Source organism: Leptonotus elevatus, chromosome 3 (genome assembly GCF_054856555.1).
Source record: "Leptonotus elevatus isolate MCC_2025b chromosome 3, RoL_Lele_1.0, whole genome shotgun sequence".
Classification (NCBI taxonomy): domain Eukaryota; kingdom Metazoa; phylum Chordata; class Actinopteri; order Syngnathiformes; family Syngnathidae; genus Leptonotus; species Leptonotus elevatus.
Genome location: NC_141241.1, coordinates 20,278,883 through 20,296,479, shown reverse-complemented (window position 1 = coordinate 20,296,479; position 17,597 = coordinate 20,278,883). Strand labels below are relative to the sequence as shown.

At 39.5% G+C, this 17,597-nt stretch overlaps 1 protein-coding gene across 3 annotated transcripts; it reads left to right on the top strand.

The window, feature by feature from the left end:
* The first annotated feature begins 4,591 nt into the window (after window positions 1-4,591).
* Window positions 4,592-17,135, top strand: marchf7 (membrane-associated ring finger (C3HC4) 7). Of its 3 annotated transcripts, XM_086072158.1 has the most exons (12): window positions 4,598-4,678; window positions 5,724-5,788; window positions 7,093-7,308; window positions 8,393-8,533; window positions 9,522-9,687; window positions 10,450-10,551; window positions 10,824-11,826; window positions 12,787-12,956; window positions 13,759-13,862; window positions 13,953-14,057; window positions 15,698-15,770; window positions 15,950-17,135. In XM_086072158.1, the coding sequence occupies exons 3-12, from the start codon at window positions 7,102-7,104 to the stop codon at window positions 16,045-16,047; spliced, it is 2,169 nt and encodes a 722-aa protein (XP_085928284.1). In that variant the 5' UTR covers window positions 4,598-4,678; window positions 5,724-5,788; window positions 7,093-7,101; the 3' UTR covers window positions 16,048-17,135. The 3 variants fall into 3 exon arrangements, with proteins under 3 accessions (XP_085928285.1, XP_085928284.1, XP_085928283.1); XM_086072159.1 differs by lacking the exon at window positions 5,724-5,788 and having other exon boundaries at window positions 4,592-4,678; XM_086072157.1 differs by lacking the exons at window positions 4,598-4,678; window positions 5,724-5,788 and having other exon boundaries at window positions 7,073-7,308; window positions 10,453-10,551.
* Window positions 17,136-17,597: the final 462 nt, after the last annotated feature.

The following is a 17,597-nucleotide window of genomic DNA, read 5'->3' as shown; positions in this document are numbered from 1 at the left end:
TTTTTTTTTTGTCAGCAATTAATTTGCGGCAGCGCCCTCCTATATTTATCCCTTTCTTTCGACTCTCCTTCACCTTTTGCTCTGTTAGCCTTGAGTAGATTTACATTTGGGTGATCACTGTTATGCTGCATACACAGGACTGATAATGGATCGCCGGTGCTTTCAGGTGCAACATTTTACCATGTATGATGAGTATGCTGTTGACCTTCACATTGTTATGCATGTAGCTGTGCAAAAAATGATTATGGCTGACCTTTCTGGAACCCTTTGCATTTAACACCACTACAATGTGTTAACAGCTTTAGATTTTGAATTAGTTGTACTCTGAAGTGGGTGTTTTTTCTTAATATCATATCTGTGAACAGAAGGCAAATTTAACATTAAAATATTGAAGAGCTAAACTGAAATGCTGTGAGAAAAATTGAATTGTTAGTCACAATACTACACGTACTTACACAAATCAATTATTCCCACAGAACTTGAAAAATGAATGGCTTGAATCTGTCAAGAAATGTGGAAGCAGGAGAGAAATATGTCGAATCGCTGCTTATTTAAGATTTGATTGTGGAATTTTAGGAAGACTGTTAATAATACCCAAGATGAATGGCCTGACTGAGCTGATCAGTTTGACGTTGGGATGGTTTAAACCAGACAAGAAAGGTGGTAAGAAAGAGGAGGTCAATATGTAAAATATCTAAAAATTTGGGGATTCTATTTAATAATTTGGGAAATACGATAAATACTTCCAAGATATCCTGAAGGAGCTGAACAGTTTTAAATTGGAATGGTTTGAATCGGGTGAGAAATGTAATAGGTGGAGGTCAAAATGTCAAATATCTCTTCATTTGTTTGTTTTGTTTGATAATGTGGGAGTTTGAATGTTTTTTTTTAATTGGTTGAGTAATAAAGGTCTGCATTAATTTGGGTTGTTGCCAGGGTAAATGTAGAATAATTAAAAGTGTAGGGAATTTTGGAAATGCAGAACAAGTTTTTAAGATGTGAAAGATGGAAATATGAGTTACATTTGGAACATCTCCATCCATCCATCCATCCATCCATCCATTTACTACCGCTTATCCGGAGTCGTGTCGTGGGGGCAGCAGCTTTAGAAGGGAAGTCCAGACATCCCTGTCCCCAACCACTTCAACCAGCTCCTCCGACGGGTTCCCAAGGCGTTCCCAGGCCAGCCGAGAGACATAGTCTCTCCAGCATGAACATCTCCATTCATTTAAAAAAAAATCCCCATGAAAAATGTGGAAAAATTAACGAATGCTGAAAGTGCATTCACCTATATGTCAATCTTCACCCAAATGTTTTAATTTAAAGTAGATTAATAAATGAATGTGAAGACCTGATCCAAGGTTTCCTGCTAAATTAGAGAGGAGTTAGAGTATGCAAATTAAATGAATGCTGCTAATCCAGAATTTACAGCGATGGCAGGATCTACAGTGCTTTTCAAAGCAATGATTCTAATTGATCTAATTAAACTTGTTGAAACCGGATTTAATTGTCCCCCTGACTTGGCAAACAACTTCTGGAGTGCAAATTAAAGACGGAGGAGTTATTGGAAAACTGAGACTCTGTGGTAGGTAAAAGTGTGAACTACAACGCTCTCTAGTGGTTTTCAAATATTCCCGAGTTTACAATGACGTAATCTCTTAACAGATCACCGTACAAATCGGAATATCATGCTTCTCCAATCTCAGAATAGTATGTTCCTCCAACATTGCAAATTTACTTTCATCTGCATGAATTGAATGGCTATTGATTTTTTCCTCAACCACTTTGACATCTATTAAAAATAAAAATGAAAAATAAATAAATACATATTGACCTTGTTCTGTTTTGACAGCAAATCTAAAAATAAAAATAAATCAGCAATGGTAACTTTGTTGGATAAATGATTATTAAAAGTGTCCCTCATTTGGGGTGTTTTATGCAGCTTTAAGTCTTACTACACATTATACATTGGAAAGGCAAAAAATATATATTAGGGTATGTGTAAAGCTACAAATTCAACACAGTAGTGAACGTGAGAAAAATGTATCAGTGAATGTCAGTACAAAGGCTAAATGAATAGCCTCGAGCAGCATTGTACACTCGACATCTTTTAATTTTAATGGTCTCGTTAAGTAATTACAGTACATTCTGTGGCACGTCAAAGTGGGGATTTGATGTGAAAGTATTTATGTCCCATGTCAAAGCAGTGCTGTTCAACAGCAATAAAACCTTTACCTGTGACTATTAGAATCAACACCATAAAACGCTGTCGACTAAAAGGGAGATTAAACAATTAATCTTTTTATCAGCGGTCATGAAATCGGGGGCAGTATGCTGTCGTAGTGGTTAGCATGTTTAAAGTGCTGTATAGGCCAAAAATCTCACTTTTTTTGTGAGTGTGAGAGGTTTCCGTGGCCAATGTGAGGCTTGTTTTGGTGCATGCAAGAGTTTTTTGGTATGTATGAGAGAACTTATGGTGTCTATGAAAGTTTTTTTTTTGTGTGTGTTTATGTGAGATTTATTTTGGTGTGTGAGTTTTTGGGTGTGTCGGGGGGGGGGGGTGAATGTCAGTGTCGGTGTGAGAGTTTTTTGTGCGTGTGTTTTTGTGCGTGTGGAAGAAAGTACAGGTGCTAAAAAAAAATCCAGTGTTTCCAAAATGTTTATATTTCAAGTGACTAAAAAAGGCCTTCAAACAGAAATGTTTGCCTTCTGAAAAGTGCATTCAAGTCATCTGCCCTCACTACTTTGTTGGGCTTCCTTTTACTTTAGTTACAGCATCAAGTTGTCATGACATGTAGACGATAAGCCTTTGGCACAGTTCAGGTGTTATTGTAGCTCAGGATGCTTTTAGCCTTTAGATTGTCTGCATTTCAGGGCTTTTGTTCCCTTGTCTTCCTCTTGACAATACAACATCAATTTTCAATGGGAATCAAGTCAGGCAAGTTTGCCGGCCAATCAAGTACTGTTATTCCATGGCTATTAATGCAGGTATTGGTAGTTTTGGCATTGTGGGCAGGTGACAAATCCTGCTGGAAATTTTTATATTTTTTCTCCAAAAAGCTCATCATCAGCAGGAAGTATGATGTGCATTGACTGTGGACTTGATAAAAGAATGGAGCCACAGCAGCAAATGACATGGCTCCCCAAACTTCACACTTAACTTGAAGCAGTTAGTTTTTTGTGCTTATCCAGACTCTGGGGGACCTTGATTTCCAAAGGAAATGCGACATTTACTTTCATCTGAAAAGAGGACTTGGGACCACTGCGCAAAAGACTAGCGGCCTACTTTTTCTCCTTCACCCAGCACAGACACTTCTGATATTGTTTTGGGTTCAGACAATCTGTAGCGCATGTCATGCAAACGTCTGTATGAGGTGGTTCTTGATGCACTGACACCAAACAGCCTCAGTCCACTCCTATGGATCTTCCTCACTCAAACCATTCCAGCTTCAACATATTCAGCTCATTCCCCATTATTGTACAACATTCTATGTTATTTAATATCATTTGACATCATTCAATATCATTCCAAGTCATTCCACAATTTTTTATTTAGCCTCTCAGCCTTCAACACACGCAATTTCTCCAGTCTCTAGTTCACAATATTAATATGTTTATTTATGTAAATATTTGTATAGAATGTTTTGTCTTCCACAAAAGTAATGTGGTGACCACTGTCAGTGGAGGTATAGCACCCAAGCGCACGCTAGTGACCAGCCACCACTGTGTATGCATTTTAGACCACAAAAAGGTTCTGAGCAAAAATTTGCCATTTTGTGTTTTTATTGATCTACAGACATGTTTTATTCTAAATGATTGTCGTGGTTATTCAGTAATGCCTTAGAGTATACTGGTAGACTAGAATAGACTGATAGGCTACAGTAAAAGTTACAAGGCCACCTTCTCTTTTATTTTGTTGTGTGCAATGGTCACCACTAGGTGTCAGAAACAGTTCATACACAATAATTGCACTTTGTGCTTGTTTTTAATTGGGTTGTAAAGTTCATTTTCTGAAAATACCTTTTCCATTCAGTGTTTTCAACATGCAAATGAAATAAGGCAATCAATCACAAACAACAAAGACATCTCACCACATGCAATAATAACCCCCACCCTTAAAAAAAAAAACCAACAACAACCGTATTTTACTTGTGACACATGACATGACCCGAACATATTTGTAATTATGAGACCAATACTTTCAATTTTTATGAGAATGATTGCAATGTGTTTATAAATTGGTGTATGAGACTATACTGTAGTTGAAAACATTATAACGAAAGTAAACAACAAATCACTGCAAGTTAAAACTTATGTCTTTGTTTTGTTGCTTTTTTCCGGGGCCGGGCGCTAGAGCTTTCTTGCAAGCCACAGTAGACACACAAGACGGGGCCAGAGACGGCTGATTAGGTACAGTATTTGTTACATTACTACTAACCACAGTTCATAACCGCGTTATCCTTTGTCCTTACACACATACACACCACTTGCCACATTCAATATGGCGACGACATTGACGTAGAATTCCGCGCCAATATATATTTTGACGTCACGAGACGTGCGTGCTATTTATGCCGTGCCATGTGACTTCCTAGCTCTGTCCTCTCATAGACATAAAGCGGGGCAAATTCTCACACCTTGTGCTCAGCTGTCACTCCGATCTGGTTTACTAGGAAAGGTGAGACTGTTGCCTTCGATTCTGTTTATTGTCGTGTTTGTATTTGTCAATCGTGATAAGTTATAAGTGAAAAGCGACCGCTGTTTCGCGAGGGTTTATTTACCATATAGATATATTTAAAAACAACTCTTAAGGCTTTCTCGAGTTAGCGTTATGGGTAGCACTGCTAAGCTAACCTGTTAGCAGTTGTCGTGTCCAGGTTTGCCATTTCAAAGCAAACGTGTTTAGAAAAGCCTGCATTCTTCTTAATATCATCATTACGCTCAGGGAGTTTTACAATTGTAATTTACGAGCAATCTTAATTGTTAAAGTTTGTAATGAGGCCTGTTGGTACGGTCTAAATTTAATGTGAACATGCTTATGGAAGTCACTGAGTAGTATATTTGATATCCTTGATGTCAATCTTTAGCTTCATGTACGCCTCATTAGAAAACGATCCAATACAGCAGAACGACTGGGGCTACTTTTATAGGCATTTGGACATTTCCCCACAATCTTTTTCATTAGAACGAGCTTCGAAACCCCTGCACAATGATACCACACTTATTAAAATCGGACCACTACAACCGGAGATACTCAAATTCAAAGATGGCAACTTTTTGGGTAATAGTGTGGTTGACCCACAAATGATAGACGTTCACCATGAGGGACGTATACATTAAAGTCAGGGATTGTAGTAGGACGGTTTCTTGTATCAAAGGGGGGGACAGAGAAGAGTTGAAGGGCAGTAGGTTCATGCTTGCTTTGTGATCAATCAATTTTGTGTGGAGAGTAAAGAAAAGAGACATGTCTTGCCTTCGTCTCCTAGTCTCGTCATTTACTAGTTATTCTGGTGATCGGTGGTTGTGTTCTTACTTTGGCTGTTCAATGCCATCTTGGTTGACAGTTTAAAAGTTGTAAACAAGGCAATGCATTCACCAGATATGCCCAAAAATATGTTCCATTGATAGCTGTTTCATTATATTTGTTAATCCTTTTTTTTTAATTCCCTGACAAGCATCAATAATTACAATGATCTTTTTATTTAATTTTTCATCCGATTCAGGTAACACTGTATATCAGGTTTCAACTATACACAGAAGACTTGTTTATCGTTGTTGCTGAACACTGGTGAGTCAGCTTGCGTTGAATACTTTCTTTCAGATGCTTCTTTGAATAGATTTTGTCTTGTACTTTATTCTTGTGAATAATTTGTTTGTCCAAGTTGTATGTTGATGATTTTTCATCTTATTAGAGAAGAAATTTGCATCCTAAAATATGTACAATCCAGTTTGTGTTTTACCAGTATACGCTGAAAATATTGAGTACATGCTAAAGCAGGGGTGGGCAAACTCGGTCCTCGAGGGCTGGAGTCCTGCTGGTTTTGGTTGTTTAACTTCTTCAACACAGCTAATATATGATCAGATCATCAGCAAGCTCTGTATAAGCCTGATAATGATCCTGTTGATTGGAATCAGCTGCGTTGGAGCAGGGAAACATCCAAAGCCCGCATGACTCAGGCCCTCGAGGACCGAGTTTGCCCACCCCTGCTTTAGCATGTACTCAATATTTTCAGGGTATACTGATAAAACCGGCTTTGCCCACCCACTGTGCTAAAGCAACATTAATAAATAAGCTTTCATATTCTGGCTTCCTTGAACTCACTAGGTTGTGTTTAATGTATGAATGCATTATTTGGATTTTATTTTAACATTACCATTCATCTTAGAAGACTGCTATTTGCAGCTCTTCTAAGAGTGTCATATTCCCATGACTGTACCGAAGATAGGCTGATGGATGAAGTCCAGTGGACAAACTCACGTGTGCTTCATCTGTAACAACACACTACTGCTTCATTGCTTAACAGAAATGTGGGCGCCTGGAAAAAGCCATCTCCTTGATATCCATTCCGGAGGTCCATTTAATCGTGCACTCTTTGTATTCAGTAGTAAGACAGTTCAGAACACCGTAATGCTGGACAAACTTAAAAAATAAAAGAAAAGGGTTAATGTTACTGTGTCTGTTCATCTTAAAACCTTGAATATTTCATTTTCTCTAACCTAATTGGTGGAACAATTTCCCAAGCCTCTCTGATATCTTGTAAGTTGTGCACAAACTGTATTAAGATTTTTGTTCTTTGGAAATACTGTATTTGAGAAGTAGCCTGCTCCCTTAATAAAAAATAAAATAAAAAACACACCAATAAACTTCTAAACTGTTAGGATGTAGGTAATGTTGCGCTGATGTCTTTTTCCGGACGGAAAGAATGTATGAGTGATTTTGTTTTTGTTTTGTTCTGGTGCTTTCCCACTGGCTTTATGACACCACCTCTTTTGTCAACCAGAACAGGTTATGACAGTCAGTGCCCCGCCTTGGCTCTTTTTCGTCACGTCTCTGCCAGTAATTGTGGTATGACATCTTTGCTTGCTCAACAGGGAGCCAGGATGGACTCCAGGTCTCTTCGACTTCCCTTTTGTCTGTCCACTTCAAGGTCATCATACATGTCTACTCCCAGAGCGTCTTCCTCATCATCCTCGTCGTCCTCGTCAACGTTTATGGGCTCCAGCAGGTTATACAGCCGCGAGAGTCTGCCTCATCATGACCGCTTTCCGAGGGCATCATCCACTTACAAAGCAGATGTGGACCAAAAGGTACTCTTCGTGGTCTTGCTTAGTGATAGACCGATGTTTTTTGTTTTTTTTCAAGCCTGATACTGATACCGATTATTAGTAGTCAAAGGAGACCGATGACCAATATTTCAAGCAGGCAAGTAAATAGTTCCCTAAAGTGTTCACAAATGTCAACGTAATTTCTTACTTTAAATTTTTACTTTTTTTTTTTTAATAAGAAGTGGAGGGCGTTCCCAGTGTCAGAATAATTTTTGTGAAGTGGAATTTTAAATAAATCCATAAATGAAAAGTTCCATGTATCTCACTAAGCGACAAATGCATGCGAACGTAGCTAACTCATGTTCATTGCTCGCTTAAAATGACAGCTATTTGGATTTCCTGTAAAATTTCAGCACAGCTCTACGGTGTGGAAATATAAACATGAACAAGACGACCGTTTCAAAACCAATGGCAAACAAATATGAGTCCATTCACGTGAATTCTGTAGTCCACTTCCATCCGGAACTTGCTTAAGTCAGCTTTGCAATCAAATTCTTAAACGGATCACTCTGTCAAACTGCGTTAGTACTTGGTCATTTGAGATGGCTTCAGTGTTCTCTATTTTCTTTCTGAGAGAATCGGAGCAGTGTTGCTATGCATGTATGTCAGTGGAGCAACAGCAGACTCATCAGGGGTCTTTTTATAGACCATCCTACATTCCTTGGCAGCTAACACGCGTATCAGAGTCCAGCTATTGGTCAAGGCTCCTCTCACAAGATAGTGTTACTGACGGTCGCAGTGCTTTCCAGAAGAATCCAGGCTCGGTGAAAATGCATAAAAACAATTTTTTTTTAGATGCCATGCAGATGTTCTGTAACTTCTGTTTTATGTTATGAACACTAAATGGTAACACAGAACTTAAGACTACCTTTTAATCAAGTAACTTAGACTCTGGTGCAAAAAAAACAAACATGTGATCATGTCTATGTTTTCGATTAAGGGTTAGCCATCATTTTAGCAAATTCCTGGTTTATTCCTGTCCCCCCTTTTGATACTAATGGACAATTTTTTTCCTGTGTGTTCAGTAGAATTTTGTCATCTACTAACTAAAATGTTAATTTTATAGACTTCTCGCCTGCTGAGCTCGTCCAGAGACTACAGCACCTCTGACCGCCACAGTAGCACCACCTGGAAGCCTCTCACATCTTCCACCCGATCTTATGAGCGTCCATGGGCAGACTCCTCACTCAGCAGTAGGACTAAACTGGTACTTAAGCTTTAACACACTGTTTGTTGAACAATTCACAAACTTATGCCTCTTTTCCTTTGAACGGGTTCTACCCTGAAATAGCCTGATTCATCCATGTGTGGTTGTTTTTCCATTACATGATTTCTAGGCCTGGCCATTAGAATTACACTGTTCCTCAGAACCACTTGCCAACCTGCAGAGGAGGGCCGTGACGTCGCTGTAATCTAATTGGCCGACAGACGTAGGCGTAAAAAAAATAATAATAATCAAGCCGTGCGGCAAGGAACTCCACTTTTTACTCTTTTCCTGGTTTTAAGCGAGCCAGACAAAGCTGACTGCCAGCCACCTCAGACTCATAGAGTATATCTAGTACGCATTGTTTTACAACCATACTTAATCATATTTACAATTTCATGTGTATTTACAGATGAATTGTGAAGCTTGTGGGAAAAATATTTGTGAGTGGTGTGAACCTCTGTTGGTCCATTCAATTGAATGAGAGCCAGCCCCAGCTGTCAATGTATGCACACTTTTCTCTTTAAGGCCACTGTGTACTGCAAAATGTAATTCAAGGAACAACGAACACGTTGATTGCTGGAGAACGAGGAAGCCGTCTCCCAAAAAATACAAAATTGGGGCGAGGCTTGGGTTAGACATGAAATGGAAAAGCGCCTTACTTCCACGTGGCAGACCGCAAGTGACTACCATAGATAGATAGATAAATCTTTATTGTCCCTGACAATACATTTTTAAATAAAATCTAAAATTTATGTTACATTTTTAAATCAATTATGAGTTATATTCCTTGTATCATGACAACTATGACTTGTTTTAATGTTTGTTTTCTGTTTGTGAGGCACTGTTGCACACCAAATTGTCCTTCGGGGACAATAAAGATGTATTTATCTATAGATCTGAAGACATCCAGCCAGTTAAGATAGTGAAAAACACTGTCATCTGAAACTGAATTTAAAAAATATATTTTTTAACCTTTTTTCTTCTGTAGACTACATCGGAGGGGATGTTTGGCCATTCCAATCTGTCGACCAGCAGTGATGATGGTGACAATAAGCGGCCCAAATTGATCTGCAGTAAAAGAGGACAGTACTCTACGTCCAGAACCTCGTTTACAGGATCCAACTACTCCAGTAGTGGGCTTAACAATGCCAAAGGTACTTTAAACACAGTTTAACTAATTTCAGTAGTGCTTGGTTAAGTGCCTGTCAGTGAAATATGTCAATCCCTCATTTCAACCCGGAATATTGTTGTATTGTCTCCATTCAATGAACATGTCCGTTCAGTATTGTTTAACGTGCCATCCACAGTAATAAAATGCACACATTCTATGTTCCAACCTTGCTCAACACACTCTTAATACAACAATAAACAAACCTAAGAAGCAACATTTAGCTAAGCTTGATTATCATAAAATCCACTGAATAATAGCAACCCCCCCCCCCCCAACAATATGTCAAAGGGGGGTGGAGGGGTGGTGGTATGTCACTGCCTCAAATTAGGTGAAGTACTTTTATTTTGGCTGTAGTGTACACTAACAAATAATATATGACGACGCACACACACCCAAAAAAAATTCTCCTACAGCGTCAGTCGTCTGACGCCATTTTGCATATAGAATCTGGGGAAAAATAACTTTTCATGGAAGGAACACCAACATCATGAGCAAAAAATACAGCACAGAAAAGAAAACAATACTCCTGTATAAAGTTCTTTAATAGAAAATATAAATACATTTCTCAAAATAATGTATTTGTTTATCATTGAAATAAATACTGAGGATGAAAAAAATCACAATTAGATGACACATTAAAACACACTTAAAAGTATTCCTTAGTGCTTGTTTTCACAGTAGCTGTCAAGAAATGATGGGTGCAATGTTATATTTGGTCTATACAGAACATCGTGTTCTCTCTCAGCAGGGTCATCATGGAGCTCAAGCCGTTTTCTGTCACGGTCTTCAGCTTCCTGCTCAAGGCCGCTGTTGTCAAGCAGAGAGGTGGAGACGCCGAAGGAGCCAGGTGTGGAATCCAGGAACTGATGTATTTATTGAGCTCTATTTTCGTAGACTGGCCCACGTGCGCTTGGTGAAAAAATTACCGTATCAATTTTCATGGCGGCGCAATTGTTCGCGGCCATTTTGGGGCATTCTGGCGAACAAAGCTGCCCAAAGTAGACTTTGCGCTAGACCTGTGCCAGGAATGAAAATAGGGCCCATTGTTTATATTCTTTGTGTGAACACTCGGAGGACTTGTTTAGTTGCTAATGCAAGTGCTCTGATTTATTTTTGCAGATCGGACCGGCCGTCTAACTTCCACTTACGCCCAAGGAGCGCGACCCAAAGATTACTCGTCTTGCACCTTCACTGCTGCGCGAGAAAGCGCCCCAAGCAACCATGCCGCCTCCACCTCCTCCATCCATCGTTTGGCCACCGCACGTGACAGCAACATCCCCTCAATGCTGTTATTGAACGCCTCGTCCCGACGTGCCTCATTTCAGGAACAGCCTTCCTCTTGCAGACCTAAAGTCCCACTTACTCAAAGACCTACCCCCAAAATTGACGACCCCCAAGGGTGTACCTCCAGACGGCACCGCTTATCCCGCCTTTTCTCGACCCACTTCAGCCAAGACTCGCCCTCCTCCAGTAGCTCATCCAGCGTCCGCTCGTTTGATGGCGACAGTCTGTCTTTGGACAGCGATGAGGGAGACGCGATGTCTTCTGGTGCGGAGCAGGCCTCTCGCAGATGGTCGTCAAACGCTCTCGGGACCAGTCAGCGCAAAATGGACCTTTCCCCCATTTGGGAGAAGAAAGACCGTGGAGTGGCTGGAGCCAGGGTGCCGTTGCCCAGAGATCCTGAAGTAGGGACCCGAGAAGCAGCCAGTGGTGGAAGCTCCTGGCTTTCTTCCTCTCTGCGGAGCCGCTGCCCTCCTCTCGTCTCTCGTCTTCGAAGACACGCACGGGACGAAAGCGCGCACTCATCTGCCAGCCTTAGTCGTCCTCAACACTTGCTTAGAAGATGGGATGACCTCGAACTGAGAGCGGCTCAGAATGACGAAGAGGATGATGATGACGAAGAGGAACAAGGGGCATCGGGTTTGCATCGGTATGGGGCTGCCCGTCCTCGCAGGCAAGAGGAAGACAAGGTACCCCAAATAAAGGAAACTTTAGCGGGCTTGGCGCAGCGCCGCAGGGGGACTCCAGTTCAAAGTGGGGCCTCCCTACCACAAGGTGGCGATGAGAGAACGCTGGACAGCGCAGGGATCAAACAAGAGAAGCTCCGCATGATTAAGGAGAGGTAATTGACATACATGCTTCCAAAACGTATACTTGAGTTTATTTGACAGGACAGTATTTATTTTTTATTTTTTTTGAAGCAGCATGCGTAGTTCAATGCTGATGTGCAGAAAGCCGTTTGATTCAATATCATTGATATATATCGTATGGTCCATGTACTAGTGCAGGGGTCTGCAACCTGCGGCTCTGGAGCCACATGTGGCTCTTTAAGTTGATCTCTGGCTCCCTGTGGATAAAAAAACAACAACCAAATAGTAGGAATTATTATTATAATTTGTTTTATGAAATATTCTTTAAATTAATTAATGAAATAGATAAAAAATTAATAAATATTCCAAAAATGTCATTCAAAATGTTTACGTCAGAAAGTCTTTGGAATTGTAAAAAATAAATTTAAAAAAATCCCCAAAATTACTATAAAATAACCACAAAATATCAGAAAATTGATGGCAAAAAGGCAGAAAAAATGTCAAAAATAGCCATCAAATATCCCAAAAAGGAAGAGGAGAGGCAGAAATTTACCATATATCAGAAATTTGACGCAAGTCAGAAAAGTCTAAAAATGTCTGAAAAATTACTCCCAAAAAATCCAAAGACGAAAGGTAGAATGAAATAAATCTCTACATATTGGATGCTGCATATTTTTGGGTTGTGGGGCAGCTCTAAATAACTCTTGGTTCCTCGGTACATTATACTTGCGCTAATGCACTGTTTTGTTAATCACAATATTCAAATGTTTCGCAGATCCAGACAGATTTTTTTGTTATTTGGCCTAAAATGGCTCTTTTGACAGTAAAGGTTGCTGACACGTTTACTTCTATATCACCATTCATATGTGAATGAACGCAAAACAATTACAGAATTAAAAGCAAACATTAAAACAAGACATAAAACCATTTAAGTCATTCATAGCACTGACTATTAGAATGATTAAGGCACTGATGCCGTTCGTCTCTACTAGGCTACTGCTGGAAGATTCCGACGAGGACGAAGGAGATCGGTGCCGAATCTGCCAGATGGGAGAGGACTCTGCATCCAACCCTTTGATTCAACCTTGTCGATGCACAGGAAGTCTGCAGTACGTCCACCAAGATTGCATCAAGAGGTGGCTCTCCTCCAAAATTGGTTCAGGTGCGCCACACCTTTTCGATTGTTCTTTCAGCAGTTTTCGGAAACAACGAAGTATGGAGACTTAGTCACTGTAATTAACTACCAGTAGATTAGCCACTCCCACTCATTGAGCATTGTTGTTATAGTCGGGTCACAATGTTAGCAAAGCTATAGGAATATTTTTTTTGTGATTAAGTCAAGCCAATACTGGCTAGCTCATAACATTTGGCATATAATGTTATATAGATATCTCTATCTATCTATCTATATATAGCATTCTGATTACAAATTTTGGTTTGTGGAATATGAATTTAGCAGCAAAACCCAGCTGTTTTTAGCCATCTCAGAAGGCAGCCATTTTGCGATATTTATTTATTTTTAATTAATTAAAAAAAAAATTTTTTTTTAACAATTGTATTTATTCGCACATCATCCAAGGCGACCGTGATGACCACTTTACTATGGAAACAGACCCAATGACATCAGTGTTACGCAGGTAATGGCCAATCACGTTTCAGCCTTTTTCTGAATTTGGTCACGTTATGGTCATTTTCAGTCTCCAACAAGTGGCAAAATGGCCGCCCCCCCAACGAGGGGAATTTGCTTATTAATTCATATTCTACATTCACAATCATCAGAATACCATGTTTAGACTAGCGGTGCTGCATAGAACATGTTGGAAAGAAAATTGTTGCCTTGACTGCACATTCATGTAGCCTAAAACACAAGGAATTTCAATGGATTTATTTATTTAAATAAAAAATAAAGTAAACTTCCACTTATGTACAGTGTGAGAGACTTTTTCCCAATTTCATCTTTGAAGGCACGGACCTGGAGGCCATCACAAATTGTGAACTCTGCAAGGAGAAGTTGCGCTTGAACATTGACGACTTTGATGTCCAGCAGCTGTACAGAGCACATGCGCAGGTAAGGAATGTCGTTTTCACGGATGTGCATGTTGATATTCTTGGGTATGCTAGTGCACAGTGTGCTGAGATGTCTCGTGTTGCTCCACAGTCTGAATTTGACAGCTTGGTCAGCAGTGGTCTGTATATGGTGGTCCTGCTGCAGTTTTATGAACAGAGGTTGTCCGATGTCCGGGGGGCACTCCATGCAGTTGGGGTACGTGCACACGCACACGGACACGCACACAAGCGGCATAATGAAGATGATGATTTTTTTGTTTTTTGCAGTGTTCATTATTGTGAAAGTTAGCGTTTATTAGCTGAATAGCATTTTGCTTAGGTCTTTTTGGAATGTTTTCAGACAAGGTACAAATTCAACCAACTAAAGTCCAGTTGCCATTACCCGGATGACTAAGACCTAAAGATTATTTTCTTTTTAGCAAGCACATTAGTGTATATATTTTTTAATTTATATCATATTATGACTTTTGCAGTTATGCTATTAGGCTAGCGTTTAAAAAAACTAAACAAAAAAACATTGTCCTTTAAATAGTTTCACCCCTTACACACTAAATTAATTGCAAACCTTAAAACTTGAAAATATTCCTTAGCTTAGCCTGTCCTCACGTTGTCGTCGTGATGGTTGTCATAGCATCACTCAGAAGATGAAAAGAAGACACTTGTTGGCGACGCATATTTGCCTCAAGCATTTTGTCACTCACAGTTGAAGTTTCCTGTAAAACTGAACATCAGCTAGCTTAATGCTAACAGAATGCAAAACACCATGTGCACAGTAAGAAGTAGCAAGGATGTTTGATACCACTTGGTTTCAGACTGATACGTACCAATACCACTTGTACTTTTGATACATAAAATCCCCCAAAATAAAACGGTAACAGATCAATTTAAGAAAGACGTGTAAATCCTAATATAGCAGTTTGCTTAAAATTGCATGAAATTAATGGCAATTTTCTATTCTTCTCATTTCTAGTTACTGATTTTAAAAGGGCAGGTATCAATACTGGTATTGGCTCTTCATCCAAACTTAATTTTATTAACTCATTCACTGCCATTGACGGCTATAAACGTCAAAAATCCATTTGAACTATTTCTATTAGTTTAACATTTTTTTCTCCCACTTTTGTTATCAAGAGTATGAAAACCTATAAAAAAAAATTAGCGTACATTTAGAACCGATATATAAAATTTGTGATTAATCGTGAGTTAACTAGTGAAGTCATGCGATTAATTAAAATTAAAAATTGTAATCGCCTCTTGCCCCTAATTTTTTATTAATCTTTTTTTATTAGATTTTATGAATTTATGGCAGTGAATGAGTTAAGGACATAGGATAGCTTATCGCTAGCATATAATATAACAGAAACTAGCATTGAATGTAATTAAGTAGAGCATACAATATTTGTCACAGGTTGTGATGAGAAAATGAAGCTTCATGGGGCACTTTTGATATTTTTTCACTCCTCTAGATGGTGCTCTTGGTTTAAAGATAACAGCTAACGGAAATTGATTACCAGCACATTTTCACTGCATCTTTCAACCAAGAGCACCCACCCTCCTCGAGGAGTCCAAAAAGTGCTTCATTTTAGTCACAGGCTAAAACGAAAACTGTTACTACTTCTTACTCTTAATTACACGTCATATCTTCCAATGTGGGAAAGCATGCAACTCTACCTTCACACTTGCCTGTACCGTATACTCGAACAACTCATAAACAATGGCTTAAAAAAACACAATGTAAGAAAAGTTACCTCCTATTGTATATTTGACTGCTTTTTATTGTGAATCGCAAGCACCAGAGTGACGCTTGTCATTTTTTGTAATTTTTACTCTTGATAGGAATGCGTTGGTTTTGAAACAAGCCGATTGCTGAGACTTTATCCAGAACACATCGACGACCTCGAAAGTACCGGTACGTCACCCGGCCCCCTCACGTGTTGCAAACAGACGTGTGTATGGAAAATTGATATCCGGCTTACTAGTACTAGTAGGCCGGAAGTGTCTAATTACGTTCAATTTAGATATGGAATAAATGCTCAAAGGGCTTTCCACAAAGCCTGGTTGACCGACTGCAGTTTCTCGTTGCTGCAGATCCTCAGGAAGAAAGTGACGACGACGACGACGAGGAACAAGATTGCCGACCTTCTGTCGACTTCTCTGACTTGGACGACGATCTGGATGAATACTGATGATAATCACCAGCTTGCGGAGAATTGAAAGATGTTTGAGCGTTTGTGCTTGTATCCTTTATCATCGCTGTTGGGCGGAATCTTCGCATTCAGAAAATCACTCCCAACTATTTTTCTTCATTAGGTACGCAATAAATAAACGGCAAGTTGACTAAGCAGTTAATTTGTTACTTAGTTTGTGGCTGTTCCTTCTACATGAAGCATTACAGCCATCCATTTTTTAACAAAACAATCTTGCTCAAATGTATCTAAAATAAATATTGTCTAAAAAAACATCCAGACTTTTGATGTTGAGGCGGCATAATGCTGCACGGCTCCCATGCTGGTTGAGTTTTGACACAGCTCAGTCGGTGTCCCAGAATGCTAATAGATTTGATCGCAAGCGGTTTTCAATACTTTACATAGGTTAAGAATGTGGAGAAATACATTTGTCAAAAGATGAGAAACTGTCCATATTTGAAAATATGAAGTTTCCACCCGACAGAGACAATATACTAGATTTCTCTTTTTCCTCATTAGTGGGGCAACTACTTGCTACGCGTACTACTTGACATCTAGCAATTTGACAGTAGTGCATAGATGTTAACTAGTGTGCAGCGTCTCCTCGTTAGTAACGTGGTTGTCTTACTAGTATGCCAAAGTTGTCCTGTTGGTGTGCAGAAATTTGCAGCAGTGCAAAGCTAACTGGTAAGACGCAATCATTCTACTCGTGCACCAAATTGTCTCACTAGTGAGGACAAAAAGTGTCCTAGGCCTTAAAATCAGGATATCGACGATATGGAATAAATACTTGACACGCGTTTTGGCTTTGATTGCCCACTCTGCAAAATTTGACAACTTATTTACAGGTGCGCAAACTTGAACTGAATTGGTGAATCTGTTGCTTTAGCATGTTTTGTTTTTATGAGAGTGCACTTTATTCAGTATATTTCAATACAAATGCAACCACAAGTGCTTTAATGTTGATTTTTGTCTGCCTTTCCTATTGAGCGTAAGGGTGTCCAGCTTTCAGTGTCTTCATTTCAGTGTTCAAGTGTTATGTACGGTAATTGAGTTTAACGTGTTTCAATATAGAAATAAAGGTGATTTTGAAAAGGGGCCTTGCTGTCTGTCTTTAGTGCTCTTATGTGGATATCTCACAGCTTTGGTAAATGAAAAAGCACTTTGACTTCTTCGCGTTTTTGTCACTCATCCAGTTTTTCCATCTGTGTTGAACCTTGCTGAGAAATTTACAAAGGTCACTGGCCTCTTCCCTCTTATGAAAATCCTGTTTGAAGCTTCTCTACAGATTGCGTCAGAGAGACGGGAAGAGTAACAAGGGCGTACAAATAGGCCTTTTTTTTCTCTGTTTTTTAAATAAAAATCTTTCCTTGCAATATTTGCACGTTTCCTTTATCAGTGGTGGCCAAGTTCAGTCCTCGAGAGCTACTACCCAGCCTGTTTTCAAGGTCTCCCTTTTTCAGCACAGCTGAATCTAATGATCAGCTAATCGGCAAGCTTTGCAGAAACCCGATAACGATCCTGATCATGAATCAGGTGTGTTAGTGGAG

Coding starts and splice junctions, on each gene's coding strand:
- marchf7 (XM_086072159.1), top strand. CDS start 7,102: ATGGACTCCAGGTCTCTTCGACTTCCCTTTTGTCTGTCCACTTCAAGG. Junction 9,688..10,449: donor TGGGCTTAACAATGCCAAAG/GTACTTTAAACA, acceptor GTTCTCTCTCAG/CAGGGTCATCATGGAGCTCA. Junction 12,957..13,758: donor CTCCTCCAAAATTGGTTCAG/GTGCGCCACACC, acceptor TCATCTTTGAAG/GCACGGACCTGGAGGCCATC.